The sequence below is a fragment of the Phoxinus phoxinus genome (assembly GCF_949152265.1).
Source record: "Phoxinus phoxinus genome assembly, chromosome: 20".
NCBI lineage: Eukaryota > Metazoa > Chordata > Actinopteri > Cypriniformes > Leuciscidae > Phoxinus > Phoxinus phoxinus.
The window spans coordinates 19,976,123-20,000,479 of record NC_136895.1 but is presented as its reverse complement, the minus strand read 5'-3'; the positions used below and the strand labels follow the sequence as shown (position 1 = coordinate 20,000,479).

At 38.1% G+C, this 24,357-nt stretch overlaps 1 protein-coding gene across 4 annotated transcripts in view; it reads left to right on the top strand.

Annotated features, from left to right (window-relative positions):
* Positions 1-24,357, top strand: part of r3hdm1 (R3H domain containing 1) — a 37,790-nt gene that overhangs the window by 1,237 nt on the left and 12,196 nt on the right. For 2 of the 4 annotated variants that reach the window (XM_079592292.1, XM_079592291.1), the window contains exons 2-14: positions 10,198-10,384; positions 11,554-11,761; positions 12,682-12,717; positions 13,386-13,472; positions 17,322-17,451; positions 17,563-17,641; positions 19,370-19,429; positions 19,963-20,103; positions 20,192-20,300; positions 20,446-20,541; positions 20,941-20,969; positions 21,089-21,142; positions 21,269-21,486. In XM_079592292.1, coding sequence (XP_079448418.1) covers positions 11,585-11,761; positions 12,682-12,717; positions 13,386-13,472; positions 17,322-17,451; positions 17,563-17,641; positions 19,370-19,429; positions 19,963-20,103; positions 20,192-20,300; positions 20,446-20,541; positions 20,941-20,969; positions 21,089-21,142; positions 21,269-21,486 — 1,216 coding nt within the window. In that variant the 5' untranslated portion in view covers positions 10,198-10,384; positions 11,554-11,584. The remainder of the gene's footprint in view (positions 1-10,197; positions 10,385-11,553; positions 11,762-12,681; positions 12,718-13,385; positions 13,473-17,321; positions 17,452-17,562; positions 17,642-19,369; positions 19,430-19,962; positions 20,104-20,191; positions 20,301-20,445; positions 20,542-20,940; positions 20,970-21,088; positions 21,143-21,268; positions 21,487-24,357) is intronic. The other 2 variants (XM_079592294.1, XM_079592293.1) reach the window with 1 other exon arrangement.

The window sequence follows — 24,357 nt, the reverse complement described above, 5'->3', positions numbered from 1 at the left end:
CCTGCTTTTTTATTTCATTTTTCAGTACTAAATTTTATTGAAAAATTGTAAAAAAAAAAATATAGGAAAATTTGTCTGGTTTTGGGCTGCTTTCTCTCATCCACATTTGATCTGTTTTTACTTAATTTAGTTTTTTTAAATCTTAAATCTTTGGCTTCAAATCATTGTTAGTTTGGTTAGCCACCAGATGCTTTTTGATCCTTAAGAAAAACTGACATTGCGCTATTTTATTTTTCATATATATATATATTTAAAGTATATTGTGACATGAAAACAGTTTCACCAGATGCCTTGAATAGCTCTATTTGGAAAGAATGAATTGATGATTCGGGTGATTTTGTAGGGGAGTGAATTGCATAGAAATACAATTATCGGATGAATAGAATAGAGCAAAGATACAAATGAAATAAACAGTGCTTTAGGTTTTTCAGGTAAGTCTAACAGTACTATTCAGGTACAGAAATTAAATAATCAAATGTAAAATAACTATAATTCTCGACTGTATAGGCTATATTTAATTTAACTAATCTTTGTCAAAGCTACAAAAGTGATTTTCTCTTTGTATTTTGTTGTTTGATTAACATTGACACATACATCAGCAGGTTTGTTAGGCTGCTGTCACTTTAAGACCGAATGCACGGATCCAATATAATGATACGCATCCGTTTTCTTTCTGGATTGTGTACGTTCTCGTAAGCCATAAGCGACTGTGTTTACGAGGACAAACACCGTCCGAGACTGGTATTTTAACTTTGCATGTGTGTGTCCGTTCACGCTCAGCTAGAGGTGGAAGAGAGCGGAATTTGGTGTTCACGTAATGTTACAAAATGAGTTCTTTCTTGCGCTCAGTTTAGCTTAAAATCACTTAAATGTGACAGAACCTAAAACCAATGCAAATAATATTTCACTCTATGATGGTTAAACTTCTAAAATGATGTGCATTTCGAACTGTGGTGCCTGGTCCGTACATATCACAGATCAACTTTGATCGTCTTGACATCGCACATCCTGTGATGTGACATATCGCGGATGCGCACATCGCAATATCGATGATAAAACAATATATCGCGCAGCCCTAATTCAGATCAATTACAGTGACAACTCAAGGTCACATCAGTGATATCACAGATATTATAATCTGCAGCATTTTGCATTTCAAATCCAGATGACCATATTCCAGCAGCCAAACAATATAACTGGTACATGAACTTAATTTTCCTTGTAAAGCGCTGACATGATGCATAGTCTTGCGCTGGGGTTCTTTTTGACCTTGCGATTGTTCAGCTGTTATTTTATTTATATATATTTTTAAACACTCATGCGGTGTATTGTTAGGCGTCCTGGTTTCCTGTGCCGCCGGCCTGTTTCTGTCACGCCGAATATTAATGTTCGTGCGCGAGAGGCGCTGCGGTAAGGAATGATCCACGAGCTCCTGTTCGTACAAGCTCATCTGCATCACCACAGGAGAATTCTCACCTGCGCGCCCCTCACCCCCCTTTCACCTGAGCATCACTTCATTCTGCAGCACCGCATTCATTATAGACTATGAGATGACTTTTATTTAATGACTTTTTACCTAGTAGGTGCTAGGTGAACTGCCATTTGGGTTAAGAAATTAAACTAGTGCTGTGAAATGCTGTTGAACTGGTGTCCAAAGGAGAACGATATCAATTTGTAAATTTTTTCTGTCATTGTGAACATTACCCGTTCACCATATGTGCCCTGTTCACCCCATTAAGTTCTGTGAATTTAAAGCCGGCCATTTGCGTTGAGGAGTATCCACTGTATCCTTACTGTTTACATACAGTGATATGTAGTTGAATTGGTTTCCAAAAGACGCCATAATCCCTTTGATACGTTTTTTTTAGCAAAATATTATAGTTTTGAATGCTACCTTTTCACCCTGTGTGCCCTGTTCACCCAAAAAGTAGTGTGAATGTAGAGCCAGACTTTAATGAGAGTACAGTGACACAATTAAATTGGGTCCAAAAGAGTTAAAAAATATATAGATATTAGATAATATAATAAATAGAATTGTATCCGTCATACCTGTGCATCTTGTTCACTCAAAAAGTACTTTGAATCTTTGTCAAAACATTTTTTTGTGTGGAGTGAACAGTTATATGCTTTTATATACAATTGTACCAGAATAGGCCATACTCACCAGGTTTTTAACAAATGCCAGTTACCTTTACGCCCTGTTCACCCAAAACGTAGTGTGAATGAAGAGCCAGACTTTAAGGAGAGTAAAATGATATAAAGTTGATTTGGTGCCCAAAAGAGGATATAATCCCTTTGTTAATGAGAGTAGAGCGTTTTATATAGTTAAATTGATGTCCGAAATAGGCTAAAATCAACTTGATAAGTTTTTGGTGAAATATTAGTTTTACCCGTTCACCCTCTGCTCCCTGCTCACCCAATAAGTACTGTGAGTCTAGAGCAGGACCACTTTTGTTATGTTTTTCGGGTAAGATTTCTTATTGCCTTGAGAGGGTCTTGCATCCAGATTTCCACAAAACTCTCGTCGACTCATTTTTCTCTGAAGCATCCAGGTCTCGGAGCTGTCCAGAGGTGTCAACTAGACCAGAGAAATGACCGTTGTGACCGGTCACCTTTAAATGTCAACACGTTTTCTCATTCTGTTCTTACATGGCTGGAAAAGCCAGTGGACAGCAGACCTTCTCTCTTCCCTACGTATTAACGAGAATAATGGTTAGTTTGGTGAATTATGGCGCTGTGGTATTTTGGGGCGCTACAGAGTTATTGACCTGCTCTATCTTTCGGTAATCAGTGTGGAGCTGGACATTTCTCCCTAATGAGATAATATCCGATACAAATTACTACTGTGCTACCTCTCGCTGTCTCCGCTGCTTCAGTAATCCATATCTTTTTCATTTATTCTTGTTGTTTTGCATAGGTAACGTTTTTTTTTTGGTCAAGATGGCACAGAAGTACAATGCTAACTGCCCCTACCCCCAACATGCTTATTAGAAGGTGTCTGCAAATCCCGACCCTTATCCTGAGGCTATTCCCACCGTTCTTGCAGACACCGTCAGGGGGAAAGCAGAATAAACGCGGCTGTCACATTTCCTCCGCAGGCTAACGGCATCTTGGGCTACAATTAGCCAGCAGTGCCAGTCCTCCCCCCCTCTGGTCTTTTGTTATGCAAATGAGACGCATGTAATGCGGCGTTTAGCTGGAATTTTAGCAGATTTTCTCTTTCACTGAAAGGAGCCGCTTGGTGAATGGGGAGTTTTACTTTAACTTGACTGGCTTTGTGCAACTGTCAGTTCGACTTTTATTCCTTTTTTTTACACACACGAAAACGGCGGTACTTGTTGTCACAGTCAGTCACCATCATGTCAAGATTATGATTGTTTGTTAATTTGTAGTGTTGTCTGGATATATTGTTTTGTCTGGAAGCATGTTTGGTTTGAATTGTCTTCCTAGACTGCATCAAGCCTAGTGAGCTATCTACCTTGATGACATTCTGGGCATCGAACAAGTTGGCCTTCCTTTCTAGACAGAGTTTTTGATCATTAAACAAGAAAGCCGACAACCTAGGCAGATTTTTTGCCAGCATACTTTGTCAACTCCCTACCTAGACAGCATTTTTAGACCTCAAACCTAGCTGCCTAGCTAGACAACATTTTTGGCATTAAACCCAGTGAGCTTCCCATCTAGACAGATACTTAGTGAATTGCCTAAGTAGACTGAAATTTGGCCATAAATCCTAGTTACATTTTGGGGGGTAAAACCTCCTGACCTCCCCATCTAGACAGCATTTTTGAGTGTCAAACCTTGTAAATTGCCTACCTAGACAGTGTTTATGAGCATTTTACCTAGTTGTATCCCCATCTAGACAACATTTTTGGGGATCAAACCTAGTGAGCTCCCAATATAGACAACATTTTTGGGGATCAAATCTAGTGAGCTCCCAATCTAGACAGCATTTTTGAGTGTCAAACCTTGTAAATTGCCTACCTAGACAGTGTTTATGAGCATTTTACCTAGTTGTATCCCTATCTAGACAACATTTTTGGGTATCAGATCTAGTTATCTCCCCATCTAGACAGCATTTTTGGGGATCAAACCTAGTGAGCTCCCAATCTAGACAACATTTTGGGGGATCAAACCTAGTGAGCTCCCAATCTAGACAGCATTTTGGGGGATCAAACCTAGTGATCTCCCAATCTAGACAGCATTTTTGGCCATCAAAGCTAGTGAGCCCCCTACATAAATGGCATTTATGGGCATTTTACCTAGTTATCTCCCTATCTAGACAGCATATTTGGGCATAAAAGCTAATGAGCCACAACCCATACATAATTTATGGACATTTTACCTGGTTACCTCCCTATCTAGACAGCATTTTTGGCCATCAAACCTAGCGTGCTCCCTGTCTAGATATCAATTTTAGTGTCATACCCAATAAGCTGCAAGGAAATTTGAGCTTCAAACCTCATGGGCATTGACAGCATTTTGTTAGTTTAGTCTGGAAATTCTTTAGTATGAAAGCTTGTTTGTTTGACTGTAACCTGTCGTTCATATTCAAAGCCATTTTTTTAACCCGCCCTTTGTTTTTGGGGCGACTTTTCAACAGTAACACGTAACTCGTTTTCCGTGACCCACTTTTCTCTATGACCTCACGTCCCTGCGTCAGTCAGCAATGGAAAGGGCGCTTGCTTGTTAAACAGGGGCGTCTACCTAACCGCCCTCTACCTCTACATCCAGCAGGTATTATTTTTCCCCTCAAAAATGTGCAAGGAAATGTGGAGATTTGAGGCACAAGGGGACATCACTTTAAGTAGGGCGTGTGTGCGACTGCGGCACTGAGTTCGATGGGTAGCTTACATGCACCCTTTGCAACCGAATAAGGTGGATTTGCAGTGCTGGCGTGCTCCTACCCTGACAGACTGTCCCACAGTGGCACTTCGCCACAGTTGGTCGTGTGTGTGTGTGTGTGTCTTCGCCGTCTGCCTCTCTCTCCGGTCCACAGGGGCCATCTGATTGGCTCTCGAGGGTGGAGCCCTGCTTAGCGCTGACATACTGCACCCAGCCCTCAGGGCGTTCTGATTGGCCAGGGGAGGGGTGACATCACAAAGGCCAGCTGTTGATTTGGCGGAGAGTGTGTGTGTGTGTGAGAGAGAGAGAGGAGAATCAGGAAGGATTGCGGCAGCGATGGCTTTGGGCAGGTACGCGAACGCTCCACGCTCAGACGGAGGAGAGCAGAGCTGCACTGAGCGCGCTCCGTTTGATGCAACTCGGTCTGCTATGGAAACTAATGATGTGAGCCGAGCAGCGGACCATGAACGACAGGCAGGTGTGTGTGTGAAGTCTTGAACGTGTTGATTTGCATGCTGGTGTTTTGTTTTTTTGTTTTTTTCTTGCTCATTTTAATTGAGGTGAACATAAAAATAAATACGTAAAGTAGTATAAAAAAAAACTTTAGAAATTCTCTACATTTATTTTTTACAATGAAACAGTTTAAATGGAAAACATTGTAAAATTTGAGCTTGGTCTTCAAATAAATATTTGCAAAAGTGCTAAAATAATCTAAATGAGTTTTTAGTGCTAATTTCATATTAATTCTAAACCTTGGTTAAATTCATTGTGACTAAATTTGCATGTCAGCAAATTGCAGTCTCTGCTCGTGTGTGTGTGCGCGCGCACACTTTGTAATGACATTCTTGTAATTGCTCTATTTTATAATTTAAAAAAGCGCCCGAGGCGGCTATCAGCAGAAAGCTGGGTGTTTGTGTCGGTGTAAATTACAGCCGAAGGCAGCCCGGCTAATATCGTTAATGTGGCGAATCGTGTAAATGAACTGATGAGGAGAGGAGAGGAGAGGAGAGGAGAGTAGAAGAATAGCTCGACTGTGACAGCGGCCACACACTGAGAACACGGATTGTGACGGGAGGAGGAAAAAAGAGGGAAAACCATTAGCAACGCTTTTATCCAGAAATATGGGCCATTTGCATATTAGTCTAAAACAGGGGTGAAGTGAAATGTGTAGCCTGGAGCCCGGCACGGGGGTGCGCTTCTTTTGTCAGGAGGGTAAGTGCTCGTTGCTTCCTGAAATATGGTGATTAATAATTGATAATGGGAAATTACGGATGGGCTTTATTGTCTCGGACAACATGGTTAAAGCGAGATGATGTTGCATCCATTTTTGTCTTTATTTATTTTACTTTGCATGCGTCTGTTTTTTTGTCTTCGTTTGTTGCGACAAAATGGAAAAATAAACGAAAGTGGTATTTGTTCGTGGGCTGATGTTTTAGTTTCGTCTGAATAAAGTCCTTGTGTTCGTCCCAGATTTAGTGACATTATGACGGTCTCAAAAACCCAGTAAACTACCTTGGAAGCATTTTTGGGCATCGTACTTAGTGAGCTTTCTACTTGGGTGCCAACAAAGCTTATTAACTGTTTGCCTAGATGGCATTTGTGCCCCACAATTAGTGCAGTTGCTTCTTAGACAGCATTTTTGGGCATAAAACCTTGTGAACTGCCTTGCCGGATGCATTTTTTTAGGTACCATACCTAGTGAGCTGCATTTTTGGGCATCAAAAGCTTATTAACTGTTTGCCTAGACAGCATTTGTGGACATCACACTTTGAGCGTCATTTTTTTTTGTCTGCTAAAATGTTAATGTAAACCCTTATTATACGCCTACCCAGACAGCATTTCTGGCCATCAAATCTAGTGAGCTGGTTTCCTAGATGCATTTTAGGGCATTATACCAATTGAGCCACCTACCAAGACGGCATTTTCAGGCATCAAAAGCTTATTAACTGTTTGCCTAGACAGCAATTGCGTGCATCATACTTGGTGCACTTCCTTTTTTGGTGCACAGCATTTTTTTGTCATTATTCCTTGTGAGCTGCCTTTCTAGATGCATTTAGAGCATTATACCTTTTGTGCTGCCTAAGTAGCAGTTTTGAGCATCATTTTCATCTGCTAATGCATAAATGTGAATGTAAAACCTTGTTATACACCCACACAGACCACATTTTTGGCCATCAAATCTAGTGAGCTGGATGCATTTTAGGTCATTATACCTATTGAGTCGCCTACCTAGACTGCATTTGCAAGCATCAAAAGCTTATATGCCTAGACAGCAATTGTGGGCATCATACTTAGTGCGCTATCTTCCTAGACAGCTGTTTTGGGCATTGTATCAAGTGAGCTTCCTACCTACACAGCATGTTTTAGCATCAAACCAAGTTAGTGAGCCTAGATGGCCTTACTTACCTAGACAACATTGTTGTGCACAACCTTTCTAGACAGCCATTTTGGGAATTGTACCCCTACTAAATGGCGATTCGGGGCATGAGACTTAGTTAGCCGCTTTTCTAGAAATTTTACCTTGACAACAGTACCAAGTGAGCTGCATAAAACGACAACATTTTTGAGCATTTTATATTGAAAATTATGTAAGGTTCCTATCTAGACAGCAGTATTTCAGTATTTTACCTTTTTAGACCTTGACAGTTTTTTGAGGGGGGTTTGTTCCTATTGAGCTGCCTAGCTAGAAAGCATTTATGGGCAATCTTAGATATCATATCCAGTACGCTACCTATCTAGACAACATTTTTAGTCATCATACTTAGCTTTTTTTGGGCAACGTACGTTATTCTTGAGCATCAATCGACTGGAAATACTCCAATTATACCCAAAAATGCTGTCTAGGTAGTCAGCTGTGTAGTTTTTGAGAGACAGCCGGTGTATTTGTGTGTTTCTGCGGTGGTTGATTTTTCTCTTTTTTTTTTTTTTCTTTTTTTTTTTATCCTCCAGCGTCAAACTCGGACATCTGTACTGTCAAGTTTGTGAAAATATGCAGCCGCCGAGATCCGCGGGGAGTCTTTTCTCTCTAGTGATGCTCGGAAGAACTTATTGAATATGGAGCGAAAACTGTTGTGCGTGCAGGAGAGGAGGGGAGTTGCGGTGGAGGGCGTATTTTGAAATGCAGATTCTGATTTTTCACTTCACCTCGACATAAACGCTGTGTTCAAAGGAAAAGATACGGCAGCGCTGAGATTAGCCCGCAGCAAGAGAGATGCTTGGATATTTATGAACAGCGCTCGTGTAATTCCTGCCAACAGTAGGTGTTTCAATCCATGTGTGGGAGGAAAAGCGCTCTCATAAGTCATAATTGTCCTTGAAAGCGTCAGTTGGTGTGCAATTGTGCCGCTCTTTGTCCCTGCGCCCCAGATTGGTCTGTTCTGAGCCCAAAGAAGATCAAGAGACACATTATCCACTCCTACTTCCTGCGGTGATGTGGGATAATGCCAGTGACCTGTGCGCAAACACTCACAAAAAAGTCATGGCATGGTCTCGGATAATTCTGAGGGACCGTCTGGCTGTTGTCTTGAGTGTGGTCAAACCCACCTGTTCTTGTCATTGCCGCCACCTGCGCAACTGTCAAATCGCGCGTGATGCTAATCGCTTGAATTTTGATCAGGGTGTGTGTTTCGTGGTATGATGGTTTTGGTAACTTGAATCTCTAGCAGGACTCTACCTTGGTCAGATTTAACAGTGTATTTGGACCTAGTTGGCATACTTTACGGGATTACTGAGGCGGGTTAGGCCCGTTTGACCTCGAGATATATGGTGGGTCACAACTTGGCACAGGTTTCTAGATTGGCGGTGGCAGGATAGGCGAGGGCGGGGGCGGAGGCTGGGAGTTGTTGGGTCATTAATGCCCAGGCGAACACCGGCACTTATGTTTAGTTCATTCAGACACAAGCTTGAATGAATGAATCCTACTGTTGGGAAGGCGTTACTTTAACGTCATAGGATTATTATGAAACAACTTATTAATATTCATTATTTTCTTGACTTGTCAGAACAGCAAGTAATTTGAATGAACTAAACATTCATCAGTAGGATTGGTATTTGGTCATCTGTATTGAGTTGGCACCAGGGTTGTTGTCGAAATAAAGCTGAAATAAAGAAAAATATATTAGAGATCGTTCACCCAAAATACATTTTTGGGTGAACTATCACTTTAAGTTTTGTGAACGGAACCTATAGAAAGGTTACGTAACTCTGTGACATATTAAATATTCATATATTTCTTGACTTATCAACTGTGATGTTACCTTTTTACAGTATTGTCATACTTTTTTATGATAATCATTCATAATGTTTTTTTCTTTCTTTCTTGTGTTAGTGTTGCTTGGATACTACCGATGCTAATCGTTCATCATAGTAGTGCCAAAACATATTTTTTTAGAGTTGGTTCTACTAAAGATTTGTCATAGTAGGATTTGCGATTTCGCCATTCGTGGTGCGTTGAATCAACGATACTAATCAATCATTCATCACAGTATTTTGCTACCTGTATTCAGTTGGTACTACAAATTCTTCATTGTTGGATTACTTCAGTCAAATTAAGTTGGTATTATCGATACTAATTGTTTGTCATAGTAGGATTCGTAATTTCACCACTTGGTTGAGTTTGTAGCACTGATAATTTCGGCAGTCATATTGTTCGTAAATAGTAGGATTTCTAATTTCGCAACTCTTGTTGAGTTGATACCAATGATAATTGTTTGGGACACTAGGATTTGTAATAAATTTGTTTTGTTTTTAAATACGTATTCGCCTTGACAAGTACTGTACCAAATGTCACTTGCTTTTTCTTATAAGTCTCTTTTTTTTTTTTTGACTAGCAAGATAGACATTTCTTAGTTCGAAGATAAGTTAATTTCTCAATCTGTTAATTAAAGTGATTGCAATACATTGGAAGGTTAAAGACCAAACATCACAAGACGAGACCTATGCGTGAGCTATATTGACTTTGAGTGAAAAAAAACTACTATTTTTATATTCCAATCAACAGATTATTCTTTTAAATTGAGTATGGAGCCGTATTTATCGGCTTAGTGTTCCTTAGAGCTGGTTGAAATGCTTAATGCGTTTAAGGTTCAGCGTTCAACGTGACTTCCTCTCAGTGTATTTTAATGTCCCGGTTTCTCTGCGGCACAGTCTGTTCTCCATATTCATGTCACCACCCTGACACTTTTTTTAAAGCGCTGCAGTGCTTCTGCTCCCGAAAGACCTTTTAGACTTTCCATCAAACAACCCACACACAAGTTCGGTTCTCCCTCACGGATGCTACTGTATCCATGCATCCCTGACCTCTTGACCTCGCTGTATTTGACCCCCTGACCTCTGTCCTTGTGTGTGTGACAGGTGTCCGAGGGTGATGCGGAGCGTGTGCGTGAGCCGTGGCTTGGCGACCCGACCCAAGCGCTGGTGACGGGGGTCATGGGACTGCTGCTGCCCCCTGTCCGTCTCTCAGTCCGCCCCTCTGCCTCCGGAGGCCCCAGGGTCCTACGCTCCCTAAGGTTCCTGCCCAGTCCTGAAAACAGCTCAGCCGGTAAACACCAACATTCGTACTGATGTCGTTTGTATGAAAACATTTACATTGAAACAAAATATGTTTAAATATTTTTTATTTTAGTTCATGATAATTTGTTGAAATATTACATTTGACGCAAATAAAAAAGTTCTCTTTCACGTACGTAGATTTGACAAAAACTTAGAAGAATTCCTTGGAATTTACTGAACGCCTTATTGTGCGTACAGTCTTGTTTTCATGTGAGTAAAATTCGTTATGGCGGCTAACTAGCGAAATTTGACGATTCTCAATATTGATATCCAACTATAAACAACTATAATTAAAACGTAGACTTCTAAGAATGAACCTACAGTACTTTTTTCTTGCGTTTCTTTTTCGACTAGGCTGCACTGCTTGTTTTTTTAACGCAAGCTTTTCTAACAAATTAGATATACGAATCGTTTGGAACGTGAATATTAATTAGTTTACATGATTGCTCAATTCCAGTGTTAACGTCAGCAGCTAATTAATATTCATGAGCTAATATTTTGCCATATGTGTGGCGAAATTACGAATCCTACTATGGTAAAGTTTTTATGAATGCCTCATGCATGCATATATTAATTTGTTTGTGACTGCGTGTTCCATGAAGCATGACATTAATAAAACTTATGATTAATAATTTTTATGAACTAATCCTTTTAGTTAAGTACCGAATTGAGTCATACGGTAACTATACAGGAGAATTTGGTATGCCATTGATCATGCTTTAAGTTCGCAACCTCAATTTTATTCACATAAAATTAACTAGCCTATAGGTGCAAATTTATCTATGAAAAAATACACTTATGATTTTTAATTATGTATATTGACATTAGCCTGCAGGCTTAACTGATTGGCCGGAAGGCATATGATGATAATTCGGCGCTAGTCAGCTGGCTAATTAACGAATACTACTATGGGAAATGAATATTAATTAGGTTACATGACACATGCACATTCAAGGAAGGTTACGAAGCAGCTTCAGACATCATTAATATTCATAATGTGAGCCTTTGGCATTCCAGAATTCATAATTTCACCCAACCTGTGGTACATTTGTACAAATTTAACATCAATTTGGTAGCAAAGAACCAGTAATTTTAACATCACAATTACGCATAATTACGCTGTCAACTAAATCATCAGTTTGTCTGTTTATCTCACAGGTGGTGATTTTCGGCCTTGCGTCTGAAGATAATGTCTGAATCTTCTCTGGACACCAGAAGTTGTGACGTTATGAAGGTTCTGGAGAGTGACGGGCCGCACATGGCCGAACCGCCCGCGATCCACAACGACCCCCAACACATGCCCCAGAACAACGGCACACACGCCCAGGAGTGTGTGACAGACCAAAGTTCCTCGCATCAAACTCAGGTAACCTTGTGCAGTATGCATAAACGGTGCATTATGGGTAATATAATCCAGAAAATTAGATTGTAGCCTCTTGCTAATGACTTATTATGGGATGTTAACGACCACTGAGCGGTATGCTGTTGCTGTGGTTTCCATTGTCTCTGCTTAAAGACAGAGATAAGACAACAAGATGAGTAGAATCAGCCAATCGAATCCAAGCTGGCGTGTGATTGGCTAATGCCAGTAAAGAGAGGAAGGACAGTTAATCTGCACCTGAAATCCTGCTGGTTTATCTGCAAACCCTCAGGGTGTGTGAGTGCGCGTGTGTGTGTGACTTTGCCACCATCTGCTCTTGGTGCAATGAGAAAGGGCAGCGGCCAGGTGCATTGAAACACATGCTGATCTCAGCTCTATTCCTCTCTCATTGTTCATTTCTCTCTCCTTTCCTGCACAATTAGCTGCTTCACTGGTGCACACACTCCTTTAACGATATATTACCTGCAATAACATGCATAACTCAACTTTTTGACCTTCTGGATTTGCCATAAATTTCCAGGACTGGGCAATACATTGAATTATTTAATATATATAAAAAAAAAAGAAAAGCTTTTATTTGATTTAAAAATTTAGAAACAACTATAAATGTCTTTACGCTCACTGTCGATCAATTTAATGCATCCATGCCGAATATTAATAAAAAAATAAAAAAAATGGTGACATTAGTAGTGTAAAAACAATTATGCTTTTAGCTCAATTTAACATATGTTTAAGGTTTTATGAATGCAATAATGCATATGTTTTAAGGTTTTATTTTTTTTATTAATTAATGCATTATAGTTCTTATATATATATATTTTTTTTAAGCATGTCATACGTTAACAAACAATTGTGTATTTTATAACATGATCCAAATTTCCTCCCTTTTTCCTTTTTAACAACAGCTCGGCCAATCAGCACAGAGTATTAAACGGTCCAAGGTACGGTATGATCACAGCATGAGTGGGTTCGCTTTTTTTCCTTCTTTTTTTTTATTGATTGGTTGGTTGTTTTGTTTGCCTGCGCTCTGTGTGCCTTGCGAGAAAAAGAGAGAGAGAGAGTTCGGCAGTGCATTGTGGGAATAAAAGCCCCTGCTCGAGTCAGTAAAGAATAATAAATGTGCTTAGGGGGGATGCTGCGTTTAGCACTTTTGCAGCATGAACCAAAATGCCGGGGGTTTGTAAAACCCAAGCGCCTCCTCTGGAGATTTTCCCACCTAGTGTCGAATTCTGCTCTGCTCTTGATGTCGGTTTATCTCTGCATTTTGAACAGGCGCTGTGTTTGTGATTTCGTGGAGTTTGTGCATTAAAACTGTGTTCTTTTTGGTTGTTTTGACATTGCCTGCAAGAAATTGTCTCTTGTGTTTATAATTTCTAAAAAAAATAAAAATACGTTCGAGATTTTCAGACTTTCAGGGGTTTCAGATGTGTTTATATAAGCGTTGGTTTTAATAAACATGCCTCTAATTAACACAGACCCCTCCCAGAGCTCTGAAAAGTCTCCTGAGACGTTGCAAAATGGTGCTTGTGTATTTTTAGTCGTGCGTTGTTGGACGTTTTTTTGCAAATGAGTGCCAGACGTTTTGGTAACCATGGTTACTCTCCTCCAGTCCAACGGCAAGTTAAAGTTAGTTCGCAGCTTGGCGGTGTGTGAGGAACCATCTCCACCTCCGCTCCGAGAACTGCCACAAGAACAGGTAAACGTGTGTGTGTGTGTGTGTGTGTTCGGAATAGCATACTCCTTACCTTTTAGGTCATGTGACCTAGTTTACTTTATAATTCACATACAATTTAAAAAAAAAATAGCATTCCGTTCATACTACAAAGTATGAAGGCCCTTAAGCGGCATTGTGATGGTAAAAAAAAATGAGGAAAATTATATTTCAGTGATTTTGCATTCATTCACACAACTTTTTGATGGAAATAATAAGAGGTGGGAGGACAAACTATATTTCAGTGCTTTTGTGAGCGAACGCAACATTTCTTGGGGGAACGCAAAGGTTTTTATGAGAAAATGCAAATGGTTTGCGAGGGAAGTAATTTTCTCGAAGGAACACAAATGTTTTGCGAGAGAACTACATTTTTCTTGGGGAAATGCAATAGTATTGCAAAAGCGCATTTTTTTTGTCTGGGGAACATAATGGTTTTGCAAGAGAATGCAAAGTCTCTGGGAACGCGATAGTTTTGTGAGAGAATGCAAAATAATTTAGGGAACTCAATTGTTTTGCGCGAGGTTGCAAAGATTCTCTGGGAACGCAATTGTTTTGCGAGAGAATGCTAATGTTTTTGTTGAGAAAACGCAAAAAGTTTGGCAAGAGAAGGCACATTTTCTCGAGGAACGCAATCTTTTTGTGAGAATGCAAAGTTTCTCAGGGAATGTAATACTTTGCAAGAGAATGCAAAGTTTCTCAGGAAACACAGTTTTACAAGACAACTAAAATTTGCGAGAAAATGCATATTTTAAGGGGAGCGCATTTGTTTTGCGAGAAAACAATAGTTTTGCAAGACAACACAACACAACGTGTTCTCTGGGGTTGCGATAGAAGGCAAAAGCATTGAAATATATTTTTTTCTTCGATTTTTTTTATATTTTTTTTTTTACATCATTCCCCTTAGGGGCTTCGTAGCGAAGCACGCAGACTATGATCAAACCGATGTCCTTGCTCCAGTGCTTCCCACATCAATAACGCTGTCAAAACATCAACGCTGCTCTTAGTTCTAAAGACGTTTTGCGCGAGTCGATCGCATGTGTGCACGTTTTATAGAGCCGTGCGTTTATTAAAGGTGTGCGTCCCCAGCACAGGATTGCATTCATCCATCATCTATACCAAATACAATTTTCCTGTCTCAGCTGCCTAGCTCAGTGGATTGCTATAATTGCCTGTTCTTATCCAAACCCCATTTTTGTTCTATTTATTAGGTTAGTGTGCAGCTCAGTGCCGCTATTAGGAAGCCCAGAGCTCGCTGTAGGCGGTCAACACTATCAGCTCTTTGTATACATGGCTGCAACTTTCTTTGTGTGTTGGTTATTTCATTGGGAGGATTATTGATAGTTATCTGCAAAAATATGTATTTGGTAAAAAGGGTTGTGTAATTTAGTCACATATGGATACATCACAATTACTTTTCCACAATAATACTTTAGGTGTGTGTGTATATATATATATATATATATATATATATATATATATATATATATATATACACACACACACATACATATACATACATGTATACACACACACACACACACACACACACACACACGTAGTATGTTTCTAGTAACAGGCACCGACTTTATTTATTTTTTAGATCTATTTACTCTTGAATCTATTTATAACACTTGAAATTATCAAATAAATTCTAATTGCTTTATATATATTCATCATATTTATATATTTTTTTAACTTTTCATTTAAGTTTTTCAAAATTAAAGCATATATTGTTATTTTTTCATTATAGATGTAACATTTAAGATGTAAACCAAGCATGTCAATACTTGACCATATAATATTTCAGAGAAAGGTTATGTACGGTGAACACATTTGGCAACCGTGCTTTTTAAAGACGTTTTTTTTTTGTTAAGAAACCCAGACGATCGTTTTTATTGGAAGTCATGCGGTGTAAGAGCAGGTGAGGAAGAAAACAACTCAAGGTCTTTGTGGACAAACCGTCTGAAAGACGAATAAATGTCCTTAATCAAGTTTGTGTCCTTGAACGAGTGAACGAGACTTCCTCCCCGAGGAAAGAGGGTCTCTATTCATAGACCTTTCTCATCTCTCTGTACCCCCCCCCCCCCCCTTCCCTTCATAGACGATCTGTCCATTCGTCTTCTCTCTCGCCGTCCCTCGTGTAGCACGACATTTTTGTCCTCGTTCAGGTGAAGAAAAAAGCCAGAGAACGGAAAACTGCCTAACGATTTATAACGAACATAAAAGGACCCAAAAATGAAACCTGTCATCATTTACTATGTACAAAATCCAAACAATTTTAGAGCTTGACAGCCCTGGTTCCCGTTTACTTTCATTATATGGAAAAGAGCAGCATGAGCATTCAGCTAAACCTCTCCTTTTGTACTCGGAAGAAAGACTTGGGATCACGAAAGGGTGAATAAATGATGAAAGAATTATAATTTTAGGGTGAACTATCTCTTTAAACCCACTGCTGTTCATTTGGCCGGCTCTTTCTCTCGCTCTCTGTTTGAAATAAAGCCGAGTTTTAGCATCAGAGTGAAGGATCATGGTGGGATCGAGTCCAAAGCTCACAGAAGGGCAGAATGATCTCATAACCTCCACAATCCTTCGTCTTTCTCCTCAGGGGAGTTTGTAAATCCCATTCATAAAATATAAATTCATGTGCAGTAGAACAGGCCAAAATACCCTCTAAACCCAAAAGCTGCGCACCTGAATGGAATATATTTACTATAATGAACATTCACTTCTTGTATCACTATCGAAAGTTTTTAACTGTTATAGGGTCAATTTAATACAGTTTACCATAACATAATAGAATGAACAATAAGCTATAAAATATAATTTATAAAATATAATTTATGAGCAAAGTTAAATTCTGTTTAAATCCGTTCATGAATAGGTCTGGCCTAAAGTATCACTTTTTTTCTTTTTGGTAAAGTTTTTGTGTTTGAACAAAAAATATGTTTTTATTTAGTGCTTTGTGAAAGTGTTAGGTAGTATTATTATTGTGGAATTATTTTATAATGTGGAATTTGGTTTAGCTTTTTCCCTTTTATTGTGACTTGTCTAAATGTCAGTGGATATATCAGTCTGCCACTAATTTAAAGCTAAAATTATTGATTTAATTTTAGATTTTATATATATATATATATATATATATATACACACACATACATACATACATACATACATACATTTTATTTTATTTAATATGCTGTTTTGTTTTATCAATATCATTTATCAATATAGTATATATAACTATATAGTGTATATAAATATTATTTTTTTTCCACTATATATTATTGGTACTCTATATACTATATATTATTGTGTGAAATTTGATTTAGCTTTTTTCTTTATTGTTATTTTTTTTCTTTATTTTATTTATAGCCAGAATTGTGATGCCTAACCAATAAATTCATAAATTGCTAATCTAAACGTTTTATTTATTTATTTATTTATTGTGCTTTTATAGTTAGTTTATAGTCTAGGGTTTATGTTGAACTTTTTTGTTCTCTATTGAGATTGTTATGTGAGAGGAGGCAAGTCTTTATTACTTGGGATGATTACAAGTCTTGTGCTAATTGTTTTCGCAAAGTATTTTAATCAAACTCCTCTGATTAGCTGCAGCTAAGGGAAAGAGATCATAATTAGCTTTAAATTACTCTCCTCACTTCATAATGACAAAAATGAGCTGTTGTTTTTCTTCTAATCATCAAAAAAGGTGTTTGTTGTTTTTAGAGACTTGGGAAATGTGAATGTTCGTATCAAATATATCTATAATTGAATGAATAGCTTTTTGCTACTGTTAATATCTTATTTCTAAATCTGTTTTATAATTTGTTTTCACAGGAAAAGATTGATATCGAGCTCAGTCAGTCTTTTGAAAAAGACGAAACTTCCATCAAAATTGAGGACAGTGAGAAAATCTCAGAAAAGCCAGAGAAAACAGACCGACTGTCCAAGAAGACACTCTCTAGAGGTGGGTGTGTGTGTGTGTGTCTTTGTTTTTTTGGCAGAGGAGGTGTTTTCTCACAGGCCAGATGGAGGCAACAGAATGTGTGTGATGAATCTCTCTCCATCTCTCTCTCAGATCCCAGTCAGGAATACACAGACTCCACGGGAATAGACCTCCACGAGTTTCTGGTCAACACGCTGAAGAACAACCCCCGGTGTGTGAAAATCCCCCCACCGTCTCATTAACACACCCTCGTCTGAATGTTACTGCTACTGCTACTTCCTGTCCATTCATTGAGCTCTTTTTTTTTTCTTTGAAGAGTAGGTCACTTTAGTTCGATAGGCCATTTTACACATTCTACCGACTATAAGTAACTTTGCAACTACATGTTAACTAGACTGTCTGCTTACACTTTATTCTGATGCTCCCCAACAGACATCATACCGACTGCAAGTTAGTTTGCAAGTACATCAACTCATTCTACTAACGTAACAGTCTACTAAAACTTTAATAAGAGTTAGTTGACATGTAGTTGCAAATTTACTTGTAGTTAGTTGACATGTAGGTGCAATAATTTTTTTTATAGTTAGAATGTCTAAAGTGGACTATCGATATAAAGGGTGACCTAGGTCACTTTAAAGGGGACATTTGCAGTTTATTTTGGGCTCATTTTCTATTTAATATTTGTATATATTTTTGGATATTATGTTTTAATAATAATTTTAAAAGGATAGTTCACCCAAAAAGGAAAATTCTGTCATCATTTACTCATGTTGTTCAAAACCCATAAAACTTCTGTTCATTTCTGTAAATCAAATGAATATATTTATCTGTCCCTCTATTGAAATTTTCTACACCAAAACTAAAAGAAAAGTTCATTAAGAGATCGTAAACTAATCCATATGAATCGAGCGGGTTCAATCCAAGTCTTCTAAAGAGACACAGTCGCTTTATATGATGAGCAGATTTAATTTCGGCTTTTATTCACATATAAACATTGATCAGCAAACATAAATGGAAGCTCAACCGTACTTGCTTGACGCGCAAGAACAAACCTCATTGGTTCTTGCTGAAGCTCAAACGTACTGCGTAACATGAGAATGAACCTCATTGGTTCTTGCAGAAGCTCAAATGTGATGCGTAACACGAGAATGAACCTCATTGGTTCTTGCAGAAGCTCAAATGTGATGCGTAACACGAGAATGAACCTCATTGGTTCTTGCAGAAGCTCAAACGTGCTGCGTAACATGCGATTGGTTCTTGCAGAAGCTCAAATGTGATGCGTAACACGAGAATGAACCTCATTGGTTCTTGCAGAAGCTCAAACGTGCTGCGTAACATGCGAATGAACCTCATTGGTTCTTGAGGAAGTTCAAATGTGATGCGTAACACAAGAATGAACCTCATTGGTTCTTGCAGATGCTCAAATGTGATGCGTAACATGAGAATGAACCTCATTGGTTCTCGTGCTTGAGCTTCCATTACCAAATTTTAATGCATCATGTACGCTTACTAATCAATGTTTATGTGAAAAAAAGCCTAAATTAAATCTGTTCATCAAGCAATTGTGTCTCTTCAGAAGACCTCTCGATTCACATGGATTTATTTTTCAATGTCTTTATGAATGTTTTGAAGTGTCAGAATTTTGGGTGAATAGACTTTCAATGACCGAAATCTCAGATTTCATAAAAAATATCTTTGTGTTTTAATGGAGCGACATGAGGGAGAGTAATTTTCATTTTTGGGTGAACTGTTACTTAAATATTTCTATTAAAAAGTATAAGAAAACTACTTTTTGCACTAGTATTGCATCTCTTCTTGGTTGTTAATGTGGATCGATGCGGAGCTTGTAGGCACACATTTGAATACTCTGGCACTTGTGCGCTGGATTCTCATCATGCTGATGAGCTGTAATAAATGCTAATGAACGCTGTTTTTACAGGGACAGAATGATGCTGCTGAAACTCGAGCAAGATATTCTGGACTTCATTAGTAACATCGAGTAAGTCGAGCCAAAAAATAAAAAACTGAAGAACTGTTTAAACTGATGTGATTTTCTTTCACACACACACACACACACACACACACACACACACACACACACACACACACACACACACACACACACACACATACATAAAGCAAATTACTTAAAAATAAATAAAAAAGTACTTTTTTTTTCTCTTTTCTTAATTTTTTATGCATATTAGTTCTATGTTGAAATATTATCAAAAATTACTATTTTAATGTATGTACAAAACTGTATTTAAATATTTGGCCGTTTTGAGTACATTTTCTGTTTGTTTTTTTTCTTACTTTTTTTTCTGAATTGTATGTAAAATGTTTATAATAAAATTTTATTTATGTATCAGCATTAAATATTAAATTGATTGAGTGGCCGTTTATACGACTGGATTAATGCACATAAATATACAATATTAGGTTTTATAATGAGTATATTTATATTTATAATATTATGCTCCTTCAATTAATTTATTTATGAGGTAAATAATTGTCGTTAATTGCCCCCCACAGAAGTCAGAAGAGGAAGTTCCCCCCGATGACATCATACCACAGGATGCTCCTTCACAGGGTGGCGGCGTATTTTGGGCTGGACCATAATGTCGATCAGACTGGGAAATCAGTAATTATCAACAAAACCAGCAATACTAGAATGTACGTGTGGATTTAATGGTTACTAGCCTCAGTTGTTATAACTATGAAAGTTTTTATGTAACTTTAACTTTTTCCTTCTCTCTCACAGACCAGATCAGAAGTTTTCTGAACACATTAAAGATGATAAAACGGATGATTTCCAAAAGCGGTACATCTTAAAGAGAGATAACTCCAGCTTGGACCAGGAAGATGGCAGGGTAAGAAAATTATTCTAACTTAAATATATTACTTACAAATAAATAAACTACTTGCAAATTCTGATTGAAATAATCCAACAACCGACAAATGAATACAGTAACTTGCGCAATATGGTATTGAAGATAAAGTGTGTGTGTGTTTTAGCTGCGGATGCGACTTAAGGACGACAGACGGAGTAAATCAATAGAGGAGCGAGAGGAGGAATACCAGCGCGCCAGAGACAGGATCTTCGCCCAAGACGTGCGTCTCCTTACCAAAATACAACACATGCATACTGCAACACATGCATATAAATACTGCACGACATTCAAATTTTTCGAGTTTCACCTGTAAAAGCACTTTACAATAAGGTATATTTGTTAATACTAGTTAAATGTGTTAGTTAACATGAACTAACAATGACAAATACTTCTAAAGCATTTATTAATCGTAGTTTATAATTTTAACATTTACTAATAAAGTATGTGTTATTATTTAATGGATTTGAGCTAACATGAACTAGCAATTAACAGTTGTACTTTTATTACGGTAACTAACATTAATAAATAATGTAACAAAAGTATTGCTCATTTCTAGTTAATATAATATTGATTGTTTGTTTCTGTTCTGGTTTTTTCATTTGCGTCTTTTTATCTGCAGGGACAAGAACATTTCCCTTTTGATAAAAGGTAAAAACATTAAATGCAGTTACTACTGAGTTATATGTGGGAGCTTATTTATTGCTTTCTTGTTTGTCTGTTGTCTTATATTCAGTATGTCATAATTGTAATGCTTAAATTCCCTCTAGAATTCAAGAGGACATGACTTTCATTAACACTCAGCAAAGACGACAGATATTCAGGTAGAGTTTTTTTGTGCGCTTTGTTTATTAGCTTAATAACTGCGTACCAGTTATGAGACTCTTGAGTAAACGGTAGCCATGTTTGTTTATCGCCGGGCTTTGATCCGTGAGTTGTTGTTTTTGCAGATTGAGAGACGGGCGCTCGGGAAACAGTCGTCAGAGCAGCTCCGAGAACGAGCTGAAGTATTCGGATCCTCGGCCCTGGAGCAGCACAGACTCGGACAGCTCCCACAGAAACCTGAAGCCCGCCATGACTAAAGCCAACAGCTTCAGCGGCATCAGCCTGCTGATTCGAGGAGACAGTACGACCAGCAGCAAGAGCATGGGGAAGCTGTCTAAAACCAGTAAATAACACTCCTTCATTCACCTAACTGTCTAACTGAGGACTTTTGTAGGGATGCACAATATAGAAGGTTTTTTTTTTTTTTTTGTATCAACATGAATTCAAAACGATGCCTATTTACTTTTAGTCGTTTGCGAATGATTCATTAAGTTATTCTAAAGAAAAAAATTTTGTCTTCATTTAATCTTTCAACAAAATGTAATAGTTTCTGACTCTAAAACGACTTTCCATTTCCTCTGACATCATCAGGCCTTATTTTTAAGCCCCTCCCCTTCATCTTTTCATGAAAATTTAATAATTTCTGACTCTAAAACGACTTTCCTTTTCCTCTGACATCAAGGCCTTATTTATAAGCCCCGTCCCTTTAAATTTTCATAAAAATATAACAGTTTCTGACTCTAAAAAGACTTTCCGTTTCCTCTGACATCATCGAGGCCTTGTTTTTAAACCCCTCCCCTTCATCTTTTCATCAAAATATAATAGTTTCTAGGCTTGTTCGACTTGATACAGCGTTGCACAGACCGATCAGTGAACGACATCAAAGTACCGCGAGAGCGAATAGAAAGTAGACGGCTCCGTATGGTTTTGAATTGCTCTCGCGGTACTTTGATGTCATAACCCGATCGGTCTGTCCAGCGCCAGTTCAAGTCGAACAAGCCTTCTGACTCTAAAACGACTTTCCGTTTCCTCTGACATCATCAAGGCCTTGTTTTTAAACCCTTCCCCTTCATCTTTTCATCAAAATATAATAGTTTCTGACTCTAAAACGACTTTGTGTCCTCTGACATTATCAAGGCCTTATTTATAAGCCCCTCCGCTTCATCTTTTCAACAAAATATAATAATAGTTCCTGCCTCTGAAACGACTTACCGCTGACATCAAGGTTTGAGTAAAAAATGATAATAATAATGTCTTGCTATGAACTGCTTTTTACATCAGCCTAATCAGACCGATACAGATGTTTTTAAGTTCATATTTAAAATAACAAATGATACTAAAATTAATATATGCAGATTGACTATGGTCCCTGATATATCGTGCATCCCTAGATGTCTGTGGTTTTTAAATGAAGCCAATATCATTTTTTTAAACTACAGTTTATGTCGGAATTACCGTAATTAGGAGACGTGAGATTCTGCTCCAGTCGATTCCCTTCCTCGGACTCAGAAATGCTTTGTTTCTATGGCAATGCTCATAAGGCCTGTTCGGTATACTTTATACTTAATTGCTACACATAATTCATATATATTCTTTTGAACAAATAAAGTACCATGAACTAAAACACAATGGCATTTCAAAAATAAATCATGTAGTTTTGTTTTGTTTTGATTTTGACAGCGGTCAAATAGGACCAGTCAGTAAAGAGTTTCCAACTTCCGAATTCCAAAAATGTACAGTACAGGACATTTACAGTAATTCCAACATGAACCCTGAAATGCTACTTTTTAGAAGTTGACATTTTTTATTGTAGTTTGAGATCTTTTCTAGTTTGTCTTGTTCAAATACTACATTTCCACTTTCACTATCCCAGTCCTGCTTTCCTATGCTCAGCGTTGTGTTCTTTTGAAGACCATTTTTTGTTTCATCATTTCGTGTATGTGTGTGTGTGTGTGTGTGTGTTCGTGGTGAATCGCTCTGCCCTCTTTTTTCACCTATTTCATGTCCATCGAGGAACGGCTAAGAGAACACATTCATATTCAGAGCCGTCTGCTCTCTGGATTCATTGGTTATTTATGCTCTGGCATTTAGAAGCTCAAGGAGTCGACGCCAATATATATTTATCACTTTTAATATTTAATGGCACTGCTCTTCCGTTCAGCGACCGCTGGATCTCTCCTCATGGCCAGTTACGTTTGAACAGCCCTCTGAATGATCACACATTCTGTTGCTGTTATACATCGGTGGTTTCATCCAGATATAAACACATCAGATGAGAAATATTTTTGAATTATTCACTATCAAATCAAAATTTTGTATATTTATTTGTTATTGTTTTATTTTTATTTTTTTAATTACAAACAAAAGAATCGCTTGAGGTTTGAAGACAGATTAATATTTTAACTTTATTTAATTTTTTATTTTAATAACATTTTAAGCAGATTATTTAAAATCAGATTCCTTTCAGTCTGAACGATCAAATTTTAAGTAGTTGTGTCATCGGGATGAGACTATTCTGGATAAATATGTTTTAAAAAAGTAGTAGTCATAATAATAATAATGAATAATAATTTATTAATAAAAATGTATAAGAATAATAATAAATATTTTATCAAATTAATGAATAATAAAACTAATTAATTAAAGAATTCTGATTATTGAAAATAATATCTGGAGGAACTGTCACCAGATGAATCTTTTTATGGCATGATTTTTATTTGGACCACCATTCATGGTTCCGCTTCCTCTTTATGACATCATTTCCTGTCATATCTGTTTTTAGCCCCGCCCATCATCCCCTCTTCATTCATTCCTCATCTCCCACCTGACAGTAAAAACTCTTTCGCTCTTCACCCTCCTTCAGGTTCAGACTCCTCTAGTAGCGTAGGTTCCTCTTCCGGGTCGCTCTCTCGGCCTGCTCAGCTGCCGTTACCCGCCCCCGTTGTTCCCCATCCCGGTCGGGGCTTCACCCCAGCGGCCCCTCTTCCGGCCGTGCCCATCGGGGGCAGCGCAACCGTCCCGGTCTCTCAGAGCGCAACTACTAACTCTAACATTAATACTAACGCTAGCTTCTACATCGTTCCTCTGGACACCACCGCCATCCCACCGGGCAGCGTTCTGCTCAATCCACAGACAGGTGGGTACTGAGTCCTGACCGATGGAGGTTACGCTGCGTATTCCACATACTAACTTTCCTTACTAATTCAGTGTTGCA